Source organism: Capricornis sumatraensis, chromosome 10, assembly GCF_032405125.1.
Source record: "Capricornis sumatraensis isolate serow.1 chromosome 10, serow.2, whole genome shotgun sequence".
Lineage (NCBI taxonomy): Eukaryota > Metazoa > Chordata > Mammalia > Artiodactyla > Bovidae > Capricornis > Capricornis sumatraensis.
Window position 1 is genome coordinate 88218593 of NC_091078.1, and position 25000 is coordinate 88243592.

The 25000-nt window shown below is 39.6% G+C and overlaps 1 protein-coding gene across 3 annotated transcripts in view; it reads left to right on the forward strand.

Moving 5' to 3' along the window:
- Positions 1 to 25000, forward strand: part of CFAP20DC (CFAP20 domain containing) — a 256995-nt gene that overhangs the window by 223504 nt on the left and 8491 nt on the right. For all 3 annotated transcript variants that reach the window (XM_068982422.1, XM_068982423.1, XM_068982424.1), the window contains one exon: positions 19459 to 19553. In XM_068982422.1, coding sequence (XP_068838523.1) covers positions 19459 to 19553 — 95 coding nt within the window. The remainder of the gene's footprint in view (positions 1 to 19458; positions 19554 to 25000) is intronic.

Here is a 25000-nt window from a genome sequence, read left to right on the forward strand (position 1 = left end):
GAATAACCAAACTTTGAAAAGAAAATGGAAATTAGTACATAAATATGGCATCTGATAATCTGACACACTTAACGATGAAAATGATACCATGTAGTTATTCTTTACAAAAGCCCAGAGAGCTAAATTAGAGCATTAAATTAAACCCCACCTACTCTTTCTGCACCATTAAGTCCCAATCATTCTGTAAAAAGGTTTAGATGGTTTTATTTTGTATTCTAATTTTAAGGCAATTATTCTCTAGTTAAAGTTAGAAAAGGCTGCAAAGTTTTATGCAGTTGATTTGCACAAAGGGCTTAGTTACAAAGCACTTAACACGTAGTTGTGTTATGACTCTCTAAAAGGTGTTATATAAAGTTGAGAGTGACTCTTTTTCTGTAATTTCAAATAATAATAGCTACTAACACTATTACTGTTACTGCACCTATCACTATTCACTGCATTTCTGTAGCAGTGGTGAGAGTTTCTATATGCTGTCTTACTTTATTTAATCCCTACCACAGCGTGGTGTTGTCAGTCCTCTAATTCCAATATTCCAGGTGAGGTGACAGAGGCACAGAGTTTAACCCCAAATATGCAAAGCTAAAAGGAAATTTAAGGTCAAATCAAAATCTGTGCAGTTTAAATTATGTGCTCTGTTGGTACCCAAAATAGATGCCTCATCCCTAATGCTGAACTCTATATCCAGTTGTCAGTGTGTTTTCCATTGTGGATTAAACAAATGTTCGTCCGGATATGCAGCACAGGAACATGTTAGTGTTCCATTCAGTGACCAACCAAGCCTTGCTGGTTTTAGGGAATCAATCCTAGAAGTTGAAGTGGTCCGTCTAAAGTAATGCATTTTTTTCTACTTGATTCCCATTGCTTCCCCATTACTCCTTGCACAGTGCTCTGCACATGAAAATGTCTGTGGATTCTTAGCAGTAGGATTTCCCTTGTAAACAGTTTAAATGTGAATTTAATTTGTTCATCTGAGAGGCCTAGTATAGTTAGAAATATCCGTCTCTGAAAAATGGCTCCAAGTCAGACATTCTGTGTTCCCGTTCTCCTTGTACATTTGGAATCAATCCATATGCAATAGGTTGGAGTTTTCATGAAAACCTAGCACCTTAACTCTATGCTAGAGCTATTAGTATGAAATACTCATTAAATCTTCATTGTTAAAATTTTAATAGCATTTTTTGCTATCTGTAGGAGAGAAAATACTTTTTCTCTCTACCCTCCTAGGTTCTCCTGCAAATTAGACTGACAAAAGACAAACTAACAAAACAAACAGGAAAGCAAACAAACAGAAGCTTACTAACACTTATGTAGTGTACGCACACATGGAAGAACTCAGTGATGGAACTCAGAGGAGTGGTTAGAACTTTGACTGATACAGCATCTTAACCAAAGAACAATAAATTTTTTAGCAAACTGGTAAGATAGTTGGACTGTGAAGAAAGCTGAGCACTGAAGAATTGATGCTTTTGAACTGTGGTGTTGGAGAAGACTCTTGAGAGTCCCTTGGACTGCAAGGAGATCCAGCTGGTCCATTCTGAAGGAGATCAGCCCTGGGATTTCTTTGGAAGGAATGATGCTACAGCTGAAACTCCAGTACTTTGGCCACCTCAGGCGAAGAGTTGACTCATTGGAAAAGACTTTGATGTTGGGAGGGATTGAGGGCAGGAGGAGAAGGGGACGACCGAGGATGAGATGGCTGGATGGCATCACTGACTCGATGGACGTGAATCTGAGTGAACTCCGGGAGTTGGTGATGGACAGGGAGGCCTGGTGTGCTGCGATTCGTGGGGTCGCAAAGAGTCGGACACGACTGAGCAACTGAACTGAACTGAACTGAAGACAAAGAAAAGAAACTTTGAGACTCTTAGAGATGGCAGATTGTGGGAGGGTAAATACATGGGGAAACTAATGGAAGGGAGGGCTAGTTAGTAAGGTTTGTTACATCTTGATTCCTCTGGTGCCATCTCTGATAAAAGTCTAGAGTTGTCTCCAATGATTAAAATCATCCTACCCATCCTGGAAGAGATGGGGTGAATAGAGATTTTTTTCTTCTGTTTCTTCTCATTGCTTTCAGGTCAAAATAATCGTTACGTCAAATTGGCATATTTTAGGGTTTACTGAACTCCTTCACTTCTTTATGAATATATAACATATATTCTTTTTCTATATATATATGTCTTTTTTTACACTGTATATATATATATATATATATATATATATATATAGTCTCCACCCCTGACCGCAAGCTCCATGTAAGCAGGGACTGTGGCTTTGTTATCACTCTGTTTTCAACACCTACAAGTGAGGTATTAAAGTGGCATTCAGATATTTTTGAATGTCCCCCAAAGATAAGGTAAATCTGTTACTTGCTCTGCATCTTCAAAGATGTTTATTTGTAATGAAAAAATCCTCATTCTATGTGCATTCTTCTGCTGTAAAATAATATTCAAACTTCCCATAGAAATAGGTTCTGAAGGACTTCTTGAGAAATACCATAACCTTTCACACTTTTGTGCTGCCCCCCCTTTTTTTTTTTTTTCTGTTTGGAAAATACAGTCAATAGATGTCATTCACCTGTGCATGTTTTGGTGGACTTGAGTCAGGACCCTCCTCATAAACCCAACAAAAGCCCAAAAGTAAACTCTAGCCCACCCTGGGTCTCAAGCCTGTCCCCAGACTGGGAGTGAAGGAAGGTTATATCCCAAACTCACATGATGTGAGTTGCCCATAGGGAAGAAAAGCTAGATTCTCAGAAGAGATAGCAGAAAAGTGTTCTGCCAACCAAAATCAAGACTACAGTTATATGTACTAATGGGTAGACTTTAGCTCTTCCACCAGCTCTCTCTGTCCATTTTCCCTCCATGCCCTGTGTACTCTTTCCTTTCCACTTCTCTTCAAGAAAATGGGAATGATAGTGAGAGGACTTTGAATTATTTTCAATGTAATTTTTAGGGAAGTCACTGACATATCTCCATAACAAACCTATTTTGGTAAAATTATACATGACAAATATAATATCTGATTGCCACACACTAGTTAGCAGCATTTAGCAGGATTACTAAATTTCAAGCACAGAAAAAGAGAATTTTACCCCACGCCAAAAAAAAAGATTGAGAATTACTGTTTTAACAGATAAAACTCCAGACTGCATTGCAAAGATCTGCCACACAAAATCTAATCATCATTTTATAGCTATACTACTACGGTTTTTAAGAGCAAGAAACAAACCATTAATAAGGCAATCTTGCATGAGACATTTAAATTGACTTCATGCAAATAAAATAACCAAATTGAATTTTCCAGTTTACTCATTAGGCACTATATAGATGCATTTTGCATTCACATCTTAAAAATGTAATAAGAGAAATTTCATCTCTGTGTGTCTCATGTGTCTGTTCCTGCTGAATTCCATAACCAACTTGGATGATATTAAACAGAGAAATCTCACATCACTTTTTTTGTCTTTATTTTATTATTATGTGGTCTTTCCAGGAGGTTGATTTTTTTTGTCTTAATTGAAGCATTCTGAAGTTTCTACACATTTCTACTATTTATATGAAACTTCTGGCATGAAAGTATCAAGGGAAAAAATTGAAATATTCATTCCCATGGTCCTCATCATAAGAAAGAAAGTTTTCACTGTTTCCTGACCTGACTTTGAGTATTTAGGGAAAATGCTCAATTTGTAGCTAATGGCACTACAATGTCACACTCTCTGTTTAACATTCAGCTTTGTTAATCAAGAAAACCAGATTGGCTCTCTGCATGTTGATTAAATTGATTACAGCTGTAGGCCTTGATAGCATTTTTTTCAAGTGTCTAATTAATCAGACAATGCTTGATTAGTTTTTTCTGGTTTGAGGAGATAAACTGACTTCCTTGAGAATTTTCACCCCAAAATTATTCCCCTCCAACAAAAGGTAAAGGATAAGTGAGTCACTGCTTAGTTTTCCATGATGCTAAGACCTTTTATCTTCCAGTAACTAAAATAAGAAACTCTTTGAAAAGCTGATTAAAACATAATTTTAAATTTCTTTTCACACACTCCCATGACTACATCTCCTAAAATGAGAAGAGGCTATGTGTTCCCTCTGAGCTCTAAGCCAGGCCTCCCCTCTATTGTAGAGCATCTTTTGATTTTTCCATTGTAACTATTCTTCGTCAAGTTGTATCAGTGAATTCAGACCTGACATTGCTGATTTCAGCCGGGAACCATTTTGCTTTCATACCCAGGCTGGTGGATGAGGTGTTAAAAATAATAAGCCACCACCTATTTTTTTTAGTCATATCTATAGCATTAAAGTCGCTGTTGATTATGCAAATGAAATCTTGACAATTTCCAGGAACTTTACCAACATTTATAAAGACCCAAAACGTTCTGCTTTCATCACTGAAGTTGATATTTCCAATGGGTAAGGCTGCTAGGATCAGCTCAGATGGTGTGTGTTGGCATGAGGAAGGCACCCCATTTTCTTCCCTCCTTCTCCATTGGTTGAGAGACCAATTGAGACTTTTGTTTCCAGTAAGCACCTGTCAACCTAAAGCACTTTTTGGTAGATATTTTTAAGCTGTGTTTCAGAGGAGTTTTCTTATAGATGCCATCAAATTGGAAGCTACTGAAGAACAAGAATCTGCCTTTAAAAGGGAAAGTAATAAAAAAAAAAAATTCAGCCAAAGTAGAAAAATAGTTATAAGAAGTAAGTCTTACTCTTCCATCCTCAACTTCACATTCTTGCTCCCAGATTAACAGTTTCTTGTGCACCTTTCAGAAACTTTCTATGCATATACAAGAAAATATGTTTTGTTTATGTGTTTTTTCATACTGTTCTGGAATCAAGATTTCAGGGAGAAATATCAGTAATCTCAGATATGCAGATGACACCACCCTGATGGTAGAAAGTGAAGAGGAATTAAAGAGCCTCTTGATGAAGGTGAAAGAGGACAGTGAAAAACTGGCTTAAAACTCAGCATTCAAAAAATGAAAATTATGGCATCCGGTCCCATCACTTCACAGCAAATAGATGGGGAAACAATGGAAACAGTGACAGACTTTATTTTCTTGAGCTCCAAAGTCACTGTAGATGGTGACTGCAGCCATCAAATTAAAAGACGCTTGCTCCTTGGAAGAAAAGCTATGATCAAGCTAGACAGCATATTAAAAAGGAGAGACATTACTTTGCTACAGAGGTCTGTATAGTCATAGCTGTGGTTTTTCCAGTTGTCATGGATGTGAGAGCTGAATGATGATAAAGGCTGAGCACCAGAGAATTGATGCTTTCGGAATATGGTGCTGAAGAAGACTGTTGAGAGTCCCTTGGACTGCAAGGAGATCAACTAGTCAATCCTAAAGGAAATCAGCCCTGACTATTCATTGGAAGGACTGTGCTGAAGCTGAGACTCCAATACTTTGGCCACCTGATGCAAAGAGCTGACTCACTAGAGAAGACCCTGATGCTGGGAAAGATTGAAGGCAGTTGGAGAAGGGAAAAACAGAGGATGAGATGGTTGGATGGTATCACAGACTCAATGGACATGAGTTTGAGCAAATTCTGGGAGATGGTGAAGGACAATGAAGTGTGGCATGCTGTGTAGTCCATGAGGTTGCAAAGCATCAGACACCACTCAGCAACTGAACAACAACAACAATGGGTTTTTTTGACATAAATGGGGTAAAACTGTATACTCTTCTACAATACAACTTGATTTTTAGATTTTTACTGGATAGGTTTTTTAACCTCTTTCTGAACTTTCACATGACAGTCAAAACATTCTTCATTAGCCTCTGGATATTATTTGTTTGGATATATCATCGTTTTTTCAGCCAGTTCTCCACTGCTAGACGTTTCAGTGGTTTCCAGCTTTTTGTTACTGTAAACAATGCTGTAGTAAATATCCTCACACACATATCTTTATGAGCTTGGGCAAGTATGTGTTTACAATAAGTTTGTTTTTTCCATTTTATTTAATTTTAAATAATTATTTTTGACTGCTTTGCATCTTCATTGCTTTGCACAGGCTTTCTCTAGTTGTGGCAAGTTGCGGGTAGTCTTCAATTGCAGGCTTCCCTGGTGGCTCAAAGGTTAAAGCGTCTGCCTGGAATGCGGGAGACCCGGGTTTGATCCCTGGGTTGGGAAGAGCCCCTGGAGAAGGAAATGGCAACCCACTCCAGTACTCTTGCCTGGAGAATCCCATGGAGGGAGGAGCCAGGTAGGCTACAGTCCATGGGGTCACAAAGAGTCAGACACGACTGAGCAGCTTCACTTTCACTTTCAATTGCAGCGTGTAGGCTTCTCTTGTTGTGGAATATGGGCTCCAGAGCACACCAGCTTCAGTAGTTGTGGTCCACAGGCTTATTTACCCCGACACATGTGGAATCCTTCCAGAACAGGAATGAAACTCATGTGTCTTGCATTGGCAGGTGGATTCTTAACCACTGGACCACCAGGGAAGTCCTACAGTAAGCTTCTAACAGTGAAATTACTTGGTCAAAGGTAATTTTGATAGGTATTACCAAATTGTTCGCTAATTTACATTCCTTCAGGTCATACTGAGTATCATCAAACTTTAGAACTTTTGCCAAGCCGTTATATGTCAATAGCATCTCATTTCAATTTGCATTTCTATAGCCATATACATGGCCAAGTATCTTCCCCTATCTGAGGGAGGCAGGAGCATTTCTGTCTTTTCTTTTCACTTGCCTATTCATGTCTTTGACTACTTCCCTGTCTTGTATTTGTTCAGTATCCTCATATATCCAATACACTGTTGGGCACAAGGATACTCAATAACTATTTGAATTTAACTTATACAACATATGGGACACACAGGAAGAAGCTAAAACTTTCCTTGTTAGAGTGTTAAGATCCTTGAAGTATACTGCCATTTCTAGAGATCTTCACTCTCACAGGATTACAAAAACAAGATATATTCCCGGGAGATTGCTGTGTATTAAAACAGTAATTGGATACAGTGGAAAGTGAATTTTGTCAAGGGGAAGGTTCTGTGTTCCTTATATGTGTTTTCAAACGCATGTAAACTAAACTTCCTAAATAAAATTGTTCTTTCTTTTCTAGATTATCCAGCAAACTTCTAAATGACTTTTATGGCCCCTCTCTTATTCCCCACCATCCCATTCTCCACACAGATGCCACCATGATGCTTTTAAAATGCAAATCCAAGATTCTTCTGGCCTAAAAGCCTTCAGTAGATTCCCAGGGCCTTCTAAATAAAGTAGGAATTACTCAGCTTGCCGTCCAAGACCGCTGCCTCCTTCAGTATTGTTGTGTCTCCTCATTCAACACATGTGTGAACACCCATTGCCCATCACTTCACACTGCTAGAGGGATCCCAAACGCTCTACGCCTTTCTACTGTGGTGCATGTCATTCCTTTTAGAATACCCTTCCATCTTCTCTTCTCTGTCTTGTGACCTCATTCTCGTACTTCAGAAGGAATGCTTTCATCAGTTTTGCTAAACAGAAAAGTCCTTATCACAGCCCCCCCTCCTAAGAGGTTCCCTGGGCTTACCTCTGTTTAGCAACACTTACTTCACTGTCTTATAAATGTTGGTCTTAACAGTCTGTCTTCAGGAAACTGATTTCCTCAAGGGTAGGAATCATGTCTTACTCCTCAATACACAGCACAAAGTCTGCAGCACTGCAGGGGCTTGATAAACATCTATTCAGTGTAAAATTATAAAGCAGCTAAGCTGAGAATAGTGTGGAGAAGCCTTTTTCCATGTTGTTTCAAGTAGATGGGATATTACTGTCGCATGTTATAGTTATATTTGATGGCTGATGCCTGCATTTGTGCCTCCAGAGTTGAATTACCTGCTGTATCTAATGAGTCAATGTCTGTAAAATAATCTCGAGATGATATGTCATTAATATTTTCTTAACCTAAGGGGAAAATACTGCCAAACTAGAAAGATATTCAGTTCTGCAGAGAATGTATAAAGTATTTAGCAGAGTAAAATAAGATAATGATTTTTGTGATTTCTTATAGCACTGAACACTTAGGGGAGCTGGATTCTCTTTGTTTTATGGGTTTTCTTGCAAAGACATGGGCAGGAGAGGTCATTTTGTAGAGGCCAGAAGAAAGAATATGATTTTCCTTTTGTATGACTGTTTGCTACATGTCTAAATAAACCTGGGTTTATATGAGATAAAAATACAGTACTTGTTTACATAATGTGTTTCCCAGCTTTTGCTGCCAAAGAGACATAGTCCTATTCCAGATGTCGCCATAATGTAAACGTCCTCTGGGAGCACTTTGATGATGAGAGAGGAAGAAGTATCTGGGAAGAACCATTCTCATAATGTTATCAGCTAGCTGCCTTTTATGACTCCTGTTACTCCTCCTACTGCTCCCAGGGTGTGTTCTCCTAACCTCCTCTCTCGTTCTTCCTCAGAGAATGCTCCGTTTTCCAATCTTTTCACTCTCACTTGTATATCTTTCTCTTATAGCCTCAGCTTTCCTACAATAATTTGTTCATTCATTCATTGAACAGACATTTAGTGAGTATCTCTTTCAAGCCAAAGGTGAAGAAGATAGACACGATTGTCTGCCTTATGGAGCTTACAGCCTGGCACAGCTCCTGTTAAGGACACCCTCTCTCTTTGTGGATTCTGCCCACTGTTCTTTTCTTCTCCCTCAGGGCTGAGGGTGGGTAGGGGGAGATGGTGAACACCCTGGAATTCTAGACTATCCCTCTGGTTTCCCCATTCCCACCCTTACCTTTGTCATAAGCCCTTTCTTAAACCCTCCTCATATCATCCTAATTTGAGTGTACCAAGTGTTTTCTGCTGGAACGTTGACTGATTTTAAAGCTGCAGTAGAATTAGAACTCAGGCAGGGATTCTGTGAAGTAAAATTTGAGCCAAAAGATGGAGAAAGTAAACTAGGTTTCTTAGTCCATTTAGGATGTTATAACAGTATACCATAGACTCGGTGGCTTATGAACAACAGAGATTTATTTCTCACAGTTCTGGAGGCTGAAATGTCCTGGATCAAAGTCCTGGCAGATGTTGTATTTTGTGAGAGCCCTCCTCATGTTCCATAGATCGCTATCTTCACACTGTGACCTCATATGGCAGATGAGTCAAGAGGCTCTAGGGCACTAAATCCCATTTGTAAGAGCTCCATTCTCATGACCTAAGCACCTCCCAAAGACCATACATCCAGATACCATCATACTGGGAGTTAGATTTCATCCTGTGAATTTGGAGGTGATATAAACGTTCGGCCTATAATATTAGGCTATTATGGGGAAAGAGACTAAGTAAGGATGGGCTCTCCCTCTGACCCTGAGGGTAGAGTGGTGGCAACAGTGAGGGGAGGCACAAAAGTATGCTGCAGAGATAGTAAGGACCGGCCAACACTAAGCTTTAAGAATGTGGGCTTTTTGTAGAATTTGGGCTTCTGCCCTAAGAGCAAATTTTAAAAAGCTCACTCTGAATTCAAGGGAGTCCAGACTGGCTGGGGGAAGATTGCAGGGGAGAGATTCTAAAAGCATAGAAGAGGATGATAGCAGGTGGATGTGGAGCAGTGTCAGCATATACAAGAGCTAAGACTGAGACCTGGTAATGGATCCTAAATATTTCTAACACATCATCACATAGAAAAAAGAGCAAGACCTCAGATTCTTGATGTACTAAACCAAACTCCTATATCATCTCCCCAGTTTCCCAATACATTCAGTTTGTACCAATACTGTTTTATTCCCAGAACCCAGACTTTACGCTTCTTCGTTCTCTCTTCAGACGGGCTTCTACCACGTGACAGGGAGTGTGGTCACCAGTGGCTTCTGAGTTTCACTTCTTTGGGTGTCCATCTTCGTTCTGGGACTGCCCCTCTTTTTCATATCCAGTTTCAGAAGTTCTAGGGAAGCACAGTGATTGACCCAGATTAAGTCAGGTGCTGAGCCTCTGTGCTCATGCAGGAACATGATCATTCCAGGTCATGTGGCCAGAGGGAACTGTTGCAAGGAGAGGGAGGGGAAAGACTTCTGGATGGACAGTTCCTTAACTCTCTCCTACTGTGTCTTAGAGAAAGACTAAAATTGTTCTTTAGGAGCCCCAAGGGGCAGCTGTAGGAGAAACGTGGAAATGAAATTAAATTTTTTCCCTCAGGATTAAGAAAAACTTTCTAATAGTCAAAGCTATTTGAAGATGAAATATGATCTTGGAAAGTAGTAAGTGCCCAGTCAGTGATGGTAATTAAATACATAGACTAGATAAGCACTTGGTGGAAATGTTGTAAAAGGCCTTCAAAATGAAACACTGAGAATCTGGTTAGAGACCTCCTGCAGGAAACAACCAAAATGAAACCATAGGGTCTTAATACTGATTCCAGTCCCTCTTAAGAGACATACAGAAGAGTTCCCAACACAAAATTTGTGTTTCCAACTTATTGTTTGATCTTCGTGCTTCAAATGAGAGATGAATCTTATGAAGAAAAGCTATTAAGAAAATAGCATTTTGCTGTATGTTTAAGTTTCAAAGAAAAAGTATAGTTTCTTAGTTTCTCGTGTTACTAAAACATATTTATGAACCAGTATTCTATTTTCTGAAGCAGACATTTAAATTTTTCTGCCTTAGCTGCAAAGCAGTAGATGTGTGTCCTCAGGCTGACCCCAAATTGTGTGTGTACCAAACACATATAAGAAAACAATAGTATGTCAGTAGCAGGTAGAGAAAAAATAACATAGAGGCAAAATGGTTGCAATAGCAGCATTATTTATTGTTAGGGAAAATTCCAACTCCAGGTGGCACTCAGTATGCTGGACTACCAGAAAGACTCTTCCATGCATTCAGTAAATATTGAGGAGGTGTCTGTTCTGTGCCAGGCATTTTGCTAGGTGCTCTTGAGAAACCTATATGCAGGTCAGGAAGCAACAGTTAGAACTGGAAATGGAACAACAGACTGGTTCCAAACAGGAAAAGGAGTATCAAGACTGTATATTGTCACCCTGCTTATTTAACTTCTATACAGAGTACATCATGAGAAACGCTGGGCTGGAGGAAGCACATGCTGGAATCAAGCTTGCAGGGAGAAATATCAATAACCTCAGATATGCAGATGACACCACCCTTATGGCAGAGAGTGAAGAGGAACTAAAAAGCCTCTTGATGAAAGTGAAAGAGGAGAGTGAAAAAGTTGGCTTAAAGCTCACCATTCAGAAAATGAAGATCATGGCATCTGGTCCCATCACTTCATGGGAAATAGATGGGGAAACAGTGGACACAGTGGCTGACTTTATTTTTCTGGGCTCCAAAATCACTGCAGATAGTGATTGCAACCATGAAATTAAAAGATACTTACTCCTTGGAAGGAAAGTTATGACCAACCTAGATAGCATATTAAAAAGCAGAGACAGCAGACTTTTGGACTCTGAGGGAGAGGGAGAGGGTGGGATGATTTGGGAGAATGGCATTGAAACACATATAATATCATGTAAGAAACGATTTGCCAGTCTATGTTTGATGCAGGATACAGGATGCTTGGGGCTGGTGCACAGGGATGATCCAGAGAGATGATATGGGGTAGGAGGTGGGAGGGGGGGTTCATGTTTGGGAACTCATGTACACCTGTGGTGGATTCATGTCAATGTATGGCAAAACCAATACAGTATTGTAAAGTAAAATAAAGTAAAAATAAAAATAAAAAAAATAAAGAAAAAAAAAAAGCAGAGACATTACTTTGTCCACAAAGGTCCATCTAGTCAAGGGTATGGTTTTTCCAGTGGTCATGTATGGATGTGAGAGTTGGACTATAAAGAAAGCTGAGCGCTGAAGAATTGATGCTTTTGAACTGTAGTGTTGGAGAAGACTCTTGAGAGTCCCTTGGACTGCAAGGAGATCCAACCAGTCCATTCTAAAGGAGATCAGTCCTGGGTGTTCATTGGAAGGACAGATGCTGAAGCTGAAACTCCAATAGTTTGGCCACCTGATGTGAAGAGCTTACTCATTTGAAAAGACCCTGATGTTGGGAAAGATTGAAGGCAGGAGGAGAAGGGGACAACAGAGGGTGAGATGGTTGGATGGCATCACCAACTCAATGGACATGGGTTTGGGTGGACTCCAGGAGTTGGTGATGGACAGGGAGGCCTGACGTGCTGCAATTCATGGAGTCGCAAAGAGTCGAACACGAAAGAGTGACTGAACTGAACTGAACTGAACTGAAAGTCAAGTTGAGGAGACTACATTCACTGAATGATGAAACAGATGAAGGTATAATTATGAGTTGAAATAAGAGCTCTTAATAAGAAGATCACAGTTGCTCTATTAGAAGAAGTAACAAAGGATCTCAGCTAGATTGGAGAGGGAGCGTCCAGGAAGACATCTCAAGAGTGTGATGCTTGAGCCGAAATGTGAAGGTTGGAGATGATTTCACCAGGATAAAAGGGGGACGTGGTCGAAACATGGGAGAGAGCATGGTATAGGCAAGGGGGCACAGCCTGGGCAAAGGCCCTGTGATGGTAAGAGTGTAGTATATTCTAGAATCAAGAGAAGCCTGGTGTGGCTGGAGCATGGTGAGTGAGAGGGAAGCAATTCAAGATGAGGTTAGAAAAACATGAAGAGATGAGGGTATAAAGAGCCGCAAAGGCCAAGATAATGATTCTGATCTTTCTCCTGAGCTTCCCAATGAGACTGAAGGGTTTTAAAAAGAGGTTGACATAATCAGATTAGCATTTTGGTCATAGTGTGGAGAACAGGGAAGTGAAGCTAGAATGAACAACTCTAAAGGGGATAAATTAAGAGCTTTTACTACAGAACCGGAGGCAAGGTAGTCGCTTGGACTTTGGTTGTGGAAGAAGAGATGGTGAGAAAGGTGGATTCAGAAGGCATTTAAGAGGAAAACTGACAGAACTTTTCATAAGAGCCTTGAGAATGTTCCACTTCACAGTCCCTTCCTCGAAGACAGGGGTCATTCAACTATAGTGTGTGGACCAGCTCCTGCCATGGTGGGATTGTGTGTGTGTGTGTGTGTGTGTGTGTGTGTGTGTGTGTGTGTGTGTGTGTGTAGCACAGCCACACCACTCATTTACTCACTGTTTATGTCTGCTTTCACACTACAGCAGCAGAGTTGAATAGTTGCGACATATTTACCATCTGGTCCTTTACAAGACGCTTTGCCAACCATGGGTTTTTGCTTCAGAAACATCATCTCTGTGATAGTTCAAGGTACAGAAGTTCTTAAGTCAGGGTCCAGAAGTCCATGAATGGGCTTCAGCTGATTTCTGACCTGCTAAAATCAAAAGCAAAATTTGTTATTTTTGGTCATTTTTCTTTATTATTTTTGGTCATTTTGGTTATTTTTCTGGGAAAACAGTGTTTTGTTTTGTTTTGTTTTTACCAGATTTTAAAAAGAATCTATGAATTCTCCCCCAAAGTAAGATGCTTCCTAGTCATCTCCCCAGTCAGTTCTCTGGCCACAGACAATTTTTGAAACCCAGAGTGCTTTCAGTGAATAAGCAATGTGCACTGGTACCAAATGGTAAATATCAGTAAGTAGTGGGTAGAAATTTCTGCAAGTTGAATATAATAGAAGATCTAATAGAAGATCTCCTGTATAAGTATCTCACACTGAACTGTCTTCTCTGACCCAGAACTTTTGATAGTAGGTACCTCAGTCCTATACATGAGAGCTATGTAATAATTGTCTTGTTTTATATTTCTCAAATAATTACTCCCCCAAATAAATATTTAAATATATACAAGATTGTAGGCAGTCTCCTTAGAAGGGAATTTCTTTAAGGAATAAACAGATAAGCTGATCAGCCCATGTCATTTTCTGTTGCTTAGAATGTTTCTTCCATCTGACTATGAGCTTTCTGATTACCCAGGGTCTGACACAGCAGTCACTAAACACAGCAGTTTAGTAAATGTTTACCATATATGTGAAGGGCTTCCCTGGTGGCTCAGATGGAAGAGAATCTGTCTGCAGTGCAGGAAACCTGGGTTCAGACTCTGAGTTGGGAAGATCCCCTGGAGAAGGGAATGGCTACTCATGCAGTATTCTTTCCTGGACAGTTCCTTGGGCAGAGGAGCTTGGCAAGTGTGTAAAATTCTCTTGTAAACATAGTCTTGTTTTTAAGTGAAGAAACTGAAACCATACTCTAATGTGAGGACATTATCCTGTTATAAACATATCTAAGTCACTTCTGATTCAATTAAAGCTCACTCCTCACCTTTAAAAATCTAACATGCAAGTTGAATGAAAAGAGCATGGTATTGGCAGGGAGGGTGAGATTTCAATGTTAGATAAATTTGTCTGTCGTGAGGATTCACAAGATGATATTTATTCTTCATCTACACTAGATTTGTGTGTGATTTAAAGTGAACCCATGTCTTGACTCTTGAATAAAACACACCTTCTGGTGAGAGAAGGTGCTCCCCATGTATAGATGTGCCTGCAAGCCCTTTCTCTTCAGTTCCAAGAGGAGAGGCAGGGGTGGGAGGCCCGCCTGGGTTCACGAGGAAAACAGGAATAGGAAGCAGCTCCCGAACCTGCTCAGAGAGCAAGCCTGGCTGAAGAGGATATTCTGCACCACAGGAGCTGGAGGTTTTCTCTACAGGTGGATAAGATCTGTCCTTGAGAGAAAAGGTTTCTAGTCAGAGCTGAGGAAGCCAAACAAAACGGAGTATCAAGTCCAAACAACGCGGAAATGCGAGACAAAGAGCAGGAGCAGGTTTCAGCCCACAGGTAGCCAGAGTGAGAAGCAGGCCAAGGACACATTTCAGAACTGAGCTAGGGCTCGACCTGTGTGAGTGAGCCTGAACTGACACTCCCCCATCCCTAGATGTTTGTGGCCTGCTTCTGAGAAGACAGAGACTTAAATGAATTGATCAAGGGTCAAAACAATGACTTAGCATTAAATATCTCCTATAAAAATATAAACATGTAAAGTATAGGTGCTAGACTACACATTTCTGCTTATTAACAAGTCACCCCATAAAAAGAGATTGTTCTTCAAAAAACGAAATTATTAAATAAGATATTAGTTCTTATCCCTCAAATTGGAAAGCATAAAAACTTGACTACATAGTATTGTGACATGTATTTGGGAAATGAGCACTCGCAGATGTTGCTGGTGGGAATGCTGAAGGGTACAATCCTTGTGAAGAAAATTTGTCAGTATCTAACAAAGCCGAGTATGCATTTACCTTTTGTTGCAGTAATCCCACTTCCAGCAATTTACCTTGAAGATGTATCTTCAAGTATACAAAAAAAATGCCCAAAGTTATTCATTATAGCATGAATTGCAATAATCACAAAATATTTAAAACTTTCCCAAAGAAAGGAGAGTGGTGAAATAAATGTATGCCACATCGTGGAGTCGGTTTCCCAGGTGGCTCAGTGGTGAAGAATCTGCCTGCCAATGGAGGAGACCCAGGAGACACAGGTTAGATCTCTGGGTTGGGAAGATCCCCTGGAGGAGGAAATGGCCCACTCCAGTATTCTTGCCATCCAGGGACGAAGGAACATAGTGGTCAGTCAGTTCAGTTCAGTTGCTCAGTTGTGTCCGACTCTGCGACTCCATGAATCCCAGCACGCCAGGCCTCCCTGTCCATCACCAACTCCCGGAGTTCACTCAGACTCACGTCCATCGAGTCAGTGATGCCATCCAGCCATTTCATCCTCTGTCATCCCCTTCTCCTCCTGCCCCCAATCCCTCCCAGCATCAGAGTCTTTTCCAATGAGTCAACTCTTCGCACATAGTGTTAGTGGGCTACAATCTATAGGGTCGCAGAGACTCAAACATAACTGAACACACACACACACACAAGTGTGAGTACTGTGCAGCTGTTTAAAAAAAAAATGACATTCTCTATGAATTGGTATGAATAATTTCCCAGTTATATTTTAAGTTGGAAAAAAAATGAAAGTGCAAAAGAGTGATTATAGTATTGTACCTTTTGCATTAGAAAGAAGAGGAATGGAAAAATAGGTGTGTATCAGCTGAATTTTTGCAAAAAGAAAGGTAGAGATACCAAAACTAATGAAATTGATTACCTCTGGAGGAGTGGGTGGGGATGGTGTTGAAGTGATGAGGGGATAGAAACAAACTGGAAGGGATGAGAGAAATCTGTTAACTATGTCTTTCTGTGAACACTGACTTTTGAACTAATATTCTAATACATACTTGCAACAAAAGTAATAAAAATCAAGGGGAAAGACCTAAAATATAATACAAACAGAAGCAAATGACACTAGCTGTATTGCAAATGAATAATATAACCACACTGAAGTGGTAGGTTGGGGGACACATGTATACATTTGGCAGATTCATGTTGATGCATGGCAAAAACCACCACAAGATTGTAAAGTAATTATTCTCCAATTAAAATTAATTAAAATAATATTAATAATATGGTAATAATGGTCTAATACTACTCATATTAGCAATGTTTATAAAAAACATTTATAAAAATATTACTGTTTTTATTAGTAGATTTGTTTATACTACTAATAATAGCAGTAAAAAAAAAAAAGTACTAGCATAAGTAAATTTTGAACATGGTATTTTGACTAAAGATAAAAAGAACCATAAACAGAATTTTAGAGAGTAGGTTTGGTGGGTTTATTCGCTGGTTTGCTTAACAATTCTGACACTACTTTTGGTGTGTTCTGTACTCCAGAAAATAAGTAAATATACTGAGGCTAATGGAAGGCAGTTTTTTAAGTGTCAGAAGGGAGTTACAAATACGGAAAAGGGAAAGATGAAAATAACTCTGTGGTATTATATTAGTATTAGAGAAATCAATATGAGCTCATGGTTATAGATTGGGGGCCATCAAACATTTTTTGTAAAATGCCGGATAACAAATATTTAAACTCTGAATCATAGCACAAAAGCTGTCATAGATGGTACATAAACTGATGAACATGGCTGTATTCCAATGAAACTTTATTTATGGACACTGAAATGTGAATTTTATATAAATTCAATTTATCACAAAACATTACTATTTTAATGTTTTCAACCATTAAAATATATAAAAACTATTTTTGTTTTACAGGTCTTATAAAAGCAGGCAGTGGGCCGGATGTGGCCCATGGGCATACTTTACCAGCCCTTGATAGAGAGATGATGATGGATAGATAGATAGCAAATGTGACCAGATGTTTAAATTGGAGAGTATGTGTGAAGGATGATATAGTTCTCTGTACTGTTATTGAACCTTTTCTATAAATCTGAAATTACTTTAAGGTATTTTTTAATTTATTTTTTTATTGAAGGATAATTGCTTTACAGAATTTTGTTGTTTTCTGTCAAACCTCAGCATGATAAGATTTTTTTTTTTCGATGTGACCATTTTTAAAGTCTTTATTGAATTTGTTACAATATTGCTTCTGTGTTTTTATTTTTTGGCCACAAGGCATTTGGGCAATCTGAGTGCCCCAAACAGAAATTAAACCTGCACCCCCTGTATTGGAAGGCAAAGGCTTAACCACTGGACTGCCAGGGAAGTCCCTGAAATTACTTTAAAACAAGTACACACACAAAAAAAATCACAAAAAGAGTAACCTGTACTTTTTATAGCTACTGCTGACCAAAAAAAAAAAAAAAAGGCAACATTAACCAAATCATTGGCCTAAGAAGTAATGTCTTACCTTTTATAGCATCTACTTTTTCCTGGATGTCCATGGACCATGGCTAGAAGCTACTACAGCCATTGTGTCAAGTTTCTAATTTGTCGCTTAGGGGGTTATTTTTCTCCTATTCATCCTTGCTCTCCATCTCTCTTAACGAATAATGAGGTCACTGGGCTGGTAATTTGTATGTGACCTTGTAATTTTCTACAAAGTAGGAATTTTTTGGTCTGCTATAATTAAATGGACTAAATAAAAGGTGCTTATCAGAAAATGCCCCATTAGCTTGGAAATCTGTGACAAATCCTTTCTGGTGTCTTTAGTGTATTATTTTGAAATTCAATTTCACAGCAAACTCACTTTGCTTATTTCACTAGCCATAGCCTCGTGATAGCTAAGGTGAAGAGTGAGCAAAAGTATCTTAAGATAATACAGATATGAACTGGATAATTTTTGCATTAAGATACTTTTTATACAAGAAGAGTAAACGACTTGCAAAGAAAACCTCTACTGTACAGACTTGAAATCATTCTACAGTTCTTTGCTGGTTTAATTCCAACAGAATCCAGTCTTGCCTTGGTATATCATTGTAGGTAAAGCCATTCTGTTAACTCCATTGATAATGAAGATGGTATTAGTCATAGCTGAAATTTTTTGAGTGCAGCTCTGTACCCAGATCCACACCAAATGTTTTTCATCCTTTTTGTTTTTTTCATTTAATCTTAACCAAAAAATAACTTGAGTAACAATTATCTCTTTTTTTATAGATAAGGCCTAGTGATGTTATAAGTGACTTGGCGAAGTTCTTACATTTAGGAAACATGGGGCCAGAATTGGCCTGGGGAGCCAGCCCTCTTAGTTTCTTATTGGGACTCTCTCCCACTGTAGACGAAGACAGCAGGAAATACAGAAATTTAGAAAGAAAATTTGGGGTCATGAGGACATGTCCCCTTTGAAAAGAATAAGGTCAGTGATACAGAGTGTTAACATCAATGCGAGAAACAGAATTCACTTTGGAAAATCCTTTGCATTCCCTTTCATGCTCTGTTCCCGCGAGGAAGCTCAGTAGCAAGTTTAGAGATGAGAAAGGCTTGAATTAGAACACAAGGTGACATGCCTTTCAAATGACGCCAACTTGCGTCGCCCCCACCCAGGCATCTGCTAGAGGAACAGGGAGACAGAAGAATGGAAAGAAGGAAAGTAAAGAGACTGGGAAATGAGGTTGGAAGTTGTAGGCAGAGGGACGAGGAATGTAGGAGGTCTTTATGGAGTGGTTTTGCCCCCATTCACACTGGGAGAACTCAAGTATTGAGCCACTCAAGGGCCCAACGGTCCTCTCTCTCCTCTTTTGCCCTCCCCTGCCTCCTCTTTTGCCCTACCCTGGAGTAAATGCATACCAGCTCCCACCATCATGGCTGGTCCAGACAGCTCCAAGACTAAGTTCCCTTTTGAATCACTGAGTGGATTCTTGTCATCCATGACATGTGACTGGTGGCTTTGTCAGGCTTTCTTATGCAAAGGTCCTAAGGAGCTTTATCTCTGTATTTCTTCTGACTTGTTTAAATAAGTTTCTCAGGTGAGAGGAGCTGTGCTATAGCTGAAGATGAATACTGAAAGGAACAGTGGTCATCATTAAGATGGTATGTTTATTGAACAACTAGTTAGTGAAGTAACTGACTTTGTATTTACAGATTTATAAAACTGAATATTAATTTCTGGACATCTTATTTTCCGAAGTATGAAGGAGGAAAAATGTTTCTTTGTGAAAGCTCCAGGGAGTTAAAAATCCAGGGGAAAGGTAAAAATCTATATATCTAGAATTACAAACATGTGGTTCATTTTTTTCTTCTTTTCTTTTTAGGGACTGGTTAAATATGCTGAGCCCACCGATTGTTCCTCCCAGTCAACAGTCCGCAGAGCGGCATCAGGATTCTTCTGGAAGCTCGAGTGTTCAAGGTGGGAATATGAAAAATGCCAAGCATAAAAAAATAAAAATAATTAACTATAAATAGACAAAATCAATCACTTTGAGATTCCACTATTTTTATTAAATGATAATCACTTAGACTCACGCATTGAAAATGAGGTAATCTGTGCCTCATTTTATAGGGTGATAGGTTCTTTGCAACTAAAAGGAATTTAAAAGAGAAATTGTTCTTGTTCTCCTGAAGGTTAATCCCTGGGCAAAATATAATTTAAAGCATAAGAGCATGGCTTTGGTGTCAAATTGACCTTCATCTGAATTCCAGCTCTAGCAATTCCTGCTGTGTGACTTTTATGAATTTCAGTTTTATAAAATAAGACTAATAATAGATGGTACCCACCTGCAAGCTTTTCATGAAGATTCAGTGAGGTGTACTGTATATGAAACGTTTGGAATAATGCCTACAAAATGCCAGCTGTTAGTACTGTTACAAGGCAGACCAAATATTCCATGTTTTTGTTAATACAGAGATACAGCCTTTTTATTAAAGCAGAGGTTGACACGGAGCTCTAATGGGTTGTATTAGTAATGGAAGAATTCAAAGGAAGCAGGAATGAAAATTTGCCTGGGGTTCTCTTTGTTGATGAGAGCCTCTAAGATGAACTGTTTAGATTCTGACTGTGAGCAGGGAACGTGGCTGTCAGGAGCATTGTAGAGGAGGAACAGAAAAGAATCTTTAGTGGAATCAGAGGGCTTGAGATGGGAGGGGTGGGGAGAGATCTAAAATGCATAGTCAGAGTCACAGACAACATCAGAGTGGGACTCCCTGAGATTGTTCTCCAAGTCGGATTGTAAACATGGGTGCCCTCTGTCTATAGTCTCTTAAAAAAAAAGGAACTGAAACCAGGATAAATTATTCTAACAAAGTTGCCAGTTTTATTTTTTTCCCTAACTTCCCCAGGGAAAAAGTGGAGCATCCCATTTTTCTTCAGGTACGGAGAATCCAGAGTGAGAGCTGATACATCTGAGTTGTGCATTTAAGCCGCCCAAGTGATGGCAGTGTCACTGTGATTTACTGTCTGAAATAGATGATGCCCCTCAAATTGAGACTGTTTTTAGAGGTGTATGTTTATAATTACTTATGACAGAAAAACAGAATCTTGGCTGTCAGGAGGAGACCTTGCTGTGAGGGGACAAATAATATGTTAAGTGTCCTGAATAAGCCACAGGAACTGAGAATCTGGTCCTTAAGCAGAGGCACCGAAGACCTATGGTGGTGACGAGTGGCCAAAAGGATGTCTTATGGTCGCCTTTGCAAAGTGATGTCTTGACAGCAGGGGCTCAAATTATGTTGAAGGTAAATAGAACTTACATTGAAGACAAAGAAACACATTATATTCAGAGGACTGTAGACACGTTCTGGCCAATGTTAACCAGATCTGGCACCCTTCTCCCTGGCACTCTAGATTTCCATTTCTGAGCCTTCCCCTTTTCTGATAGGCTTAGATAGTTTGTAGCTAATTAAGACCATCATAAAGTAGAGCTTCTTATTTGCTTAACCTTTGCATGTCATTGGCTTCATTTTAAACAACACAGCATGCACTGAACTTGTTTCCGTCTGTTCTTATAAAATGTTTGTCAAAGAAAAATACTGGGCTCAAGCTCAGGTATGTATCATCAGAAGGAGGGGGCCACACAGGTGTGGCAGTCTGGGAATCTTCCTAGGTACATGTTGCTCAGTCTTTATCATTAATTATTAATTCAGCATTTAACATATGCCAGACACTGTGCTTGGTGGTTGATTTAGTCCTCAAAAGTAAGTCACTCAAAGACAAGTATTGTATGATGTCACTTATATATGGAATCTAAAATTTGATACAAATGAACTATTTACAAAACAGAAACAGTCTCACAGACACAAAAAACAAACTTAGGGTTAACCAAAGGGGAAGGTGGGGTAGGGGTAAATCAGGAGTTTGGGATTAACATATAAAAACTACTGTATATAAAATAGATTAACAACAAGGTCCTACTGTATAGGCAGGGAATTATATTCATTGTCTTACAATAAATTATAATAGAAAGGAATTTGAAAAAGAATATGTATATATATATATGTTTATATACATATATATGTCTGAATCACTGTACACCAGAAACTAACACAGCATTGTAAATCACTATACTTCACTTGTAAAAAAAATGTAAAAAAAAAAATCAGTCCTCAAAGCAGCACAATGAGGAAGATACTATTTTTGTATATGCAGTTGTTATTTTTACAGCCGGAGAAACTGAGAATAGGAGTCCTTGACTAATTTGCCCAAGGTTAGTCATAGGCAGAGCTGGGACTGAAGTACAAGCAGCCTGGCCCCAGAGCCCAACCACAGTTTTCACTTCTTAATTTTTTTTGGTTTCAGTTCAGTTCACTCACTCAGTCATGTCTGCCTCTTTGTGACCCCATGAATTGCAGCACGCCAGGCCTGCCTGTCCATCACCAACTCCCGGAGTTCACCCAGACTCATGTGCATCAAGTCAGTGATGCCATCCAGAAATCTCATCCTCTGTTGTCCCCTTCTCCTGCCCCCAACATTCCCAGCATCAGGGTCTTTTCCAGTGAGTCAACTCTTTGCATGAGGGGGCCAAAGTATTGGAGTTTTAGCCTCAGCATCAGTCCTTCCAATGAACACCCAGGACTGGTCTCCTGTAGGATGGACTGGTTGGATCTCCTTGCAGTCCAAGGGACTCTCAAGAGTCTTCTCCAGCACCACAGTTCAAAAGCATCAATTCTTCAGCACTCAGCTTTCTTTATAGTCCAACTCTCACATCCATACATGACCACTGGAAAAACCATAGCCTTGACTAGATGGACCCTTGTTGGCAAAGTAATATCTCTGCTTTCTAATATGCTATCTAGGTGGGTCATAACTTTCCTTCCAAGGAGTAAGTGGCTTTTAATTTCATGGCTGCAGTCACCATCTGCAGTGATTTTGGAGCCCCAAAAAATAAAGTCTAACACTGTTTCCACTGTTTCCCCATCTATTTCCCATGAAGTGATGAGACCAGATGCCATGATCTTCGTTTTCTGAATGGTGAGCTTTAAGCCAACTTTTTCAGTCTCCTCTTTCACTTTCATCAAGAGGCTTCTTAGTTCCCCTTCACTTTCTGCCATAAGGGTAGTGTCATATGCATATCTGAGGTCATTGATATTTCTCCCGGGAATCTTGATTCCAGCCTGTGCTTCTTCCATCCCAGCATTTCTCATGATCTACTTTGCATTTAAATAAGCAGGGTGACAATATACAGCCTTGATGTATTCCTTTTCCTGTTTGGAACCAGTCTGTTGTTCCATTTCCAGTTCTAACTGTTGCTTGCTGACCTGCATACAGGTTTCTCAAGAGGCAGGTCAGATGGTTTGGTATTCCCATCTCTTTCAGAATTTTCCACAGTTTGTTGTGTTCCACGCAGTCAAAGGCTTTGGCATAGTCAATAAAGCAGAAATAGATGTTTTTCTGGAACTCTCTTGCTTTTTCCATGATGCAGAGGATGTTGGCAATTTGATCTCTAGTTCCTCTGCCTTTCCTAAAACCAGCTTGAACATTTGGAAGTTCCCAGTTCACGTATTCCTGAAGCCTGGCTTGGAGAATTTTGAGCATGACTTTACTAGCGTGTGAGATGAGTGCAATTGTGCAGTAGTTTGAGCATTCTTTGGCATTGCCTTTCTTTGGGATTGGAATGAAAACTGACCTTTTCCAGTCCTGTGGCCACTGCTGAGTCTTCCAAATTTGCTGGCATATTGAGTGCAGCACTTTAACAGCATCATCTTTCAGGATTTGAAATAGCTCAACTGGAATTCCATCACCTCCACTAGCTTTGTTTATAGTGATGCTTTCTAAGGCCCTCTTGCCTTTGCATTCCAGGATGTCTGGCTCTAGGTGAGTGATCACATCATTGTGATTATCTGGGTCGTGAAGATCTTTTTTGTACAGTTCTTCTGTGTATTCTTGCCACCTCTTCTTAATATCTTCTGCTTCTGTTAGGTCCATACCATTTTTGTCCTTTGTCGAGCCCATCTTTGCATGAAATGTTCCCTTGGTATCTCTGATTTTCTTGAAGAGATCTCTAGTCTTTCCCATTCTGTTGTTTTCCTCTATTTCTTTGCATTGATTTCTGAGGAAGCCTTTCTTATCTCTCCTTGCTATTCTTTGGAACTCTGCACTCAAATGGGAATATCTTTCCTTTTCTCCTTTGCTTTTTGCTTCTCTTCTTTTCACAGCTATTTGTAAGACCTCTTCAGACAGCCATTTTGCTTTTCTGCATTTCTTTTCCATGGGGATGGTCTTGATCCCTGTCTCCTGTAAAATGTCATGAACCTCCCATCCATGGTTCATCAGGTACTCTATCTATCAGATCTAGCCTCTTAAATCTATTTCTCACTTCCACTGTATAATCATAAGGGATTTGATTTAGGTCATACCTGAATGGTCTAGTGGTTTTCCCTACTTTCTTCAATTGAAGTCTGACTTTGGCAATAAGGAGTTCATGATCTGAGCCACGGTCAGCTCCCTGTCTTGTTTTTGCTGACTGTATATAGCTTCTCTATCTTTGGCTGCAAAGAATATAATCAGTCTGATTTCGGTGTTGACCATCTGGTGATGTCCATATTTAGAGTCTTCTCTTGTGTTGTTGTGTGTTTGCTATGACCAGTGCGTTCTCTTGGCAGAACTCTATTAGCCTTTGCCCTGCTTCATTCCGTATTCCAAGGCCAAATTTGCCTGTTACTCTTGGTGTTTCTTGACTTCCTACTTTTGCTTTCCAGTCCCCTCTAATGAAAAGGACATTTTTTTGGGGTGTTAGTTCTAAAAGGTCTTGTAGGTCTTCGTAGAACCATTCAGCTTCTTCAGTGTTCCTGGTTGGGGCATAGGCATTGATCATCGTGATTATTGAATGGTTTGCCTTGGAAACAAACAGAGTTCATTCTGTCATTTTTGAGACTGCTTGCAATTACTGCATTTTGGACTCTTTTGTTGACCATGATGCCTGCTCCATTTCTTCTAAGGGATATAATGGTCATCTGAGTTAAATTCACCCATTCCAGTCCATTTTAGTTTACTGATTCCTAGAATGTCGACATTCACTCTTGCCATCTCCTGTTTGACCACTTCCAATTTGCCTTGATTCATAGACCTAACATTCCAGGTTCCTATGCATATTGCTCTTTACAGCATTGAACCTTGCTTCTATCACCAGTCACATCCACAACTGGGTATTGTTTTTGCTTTGGCTCCTTCCCTTCATTCTTTCTGGAGTTATTTCTCCACTGATATCCTGCAGTATATTGGCCACCTACCAACCTGGGGCGTTCCTCTTTCAGTATCCTATCATTTTGCGTTTTCATACTGTTCATGGGGTTCTCAAGGCAAGAATACTGAAGTGGTTTGCCATTCCCTTCTCCAGTGGACCACATTCTGTCAGACCTCTC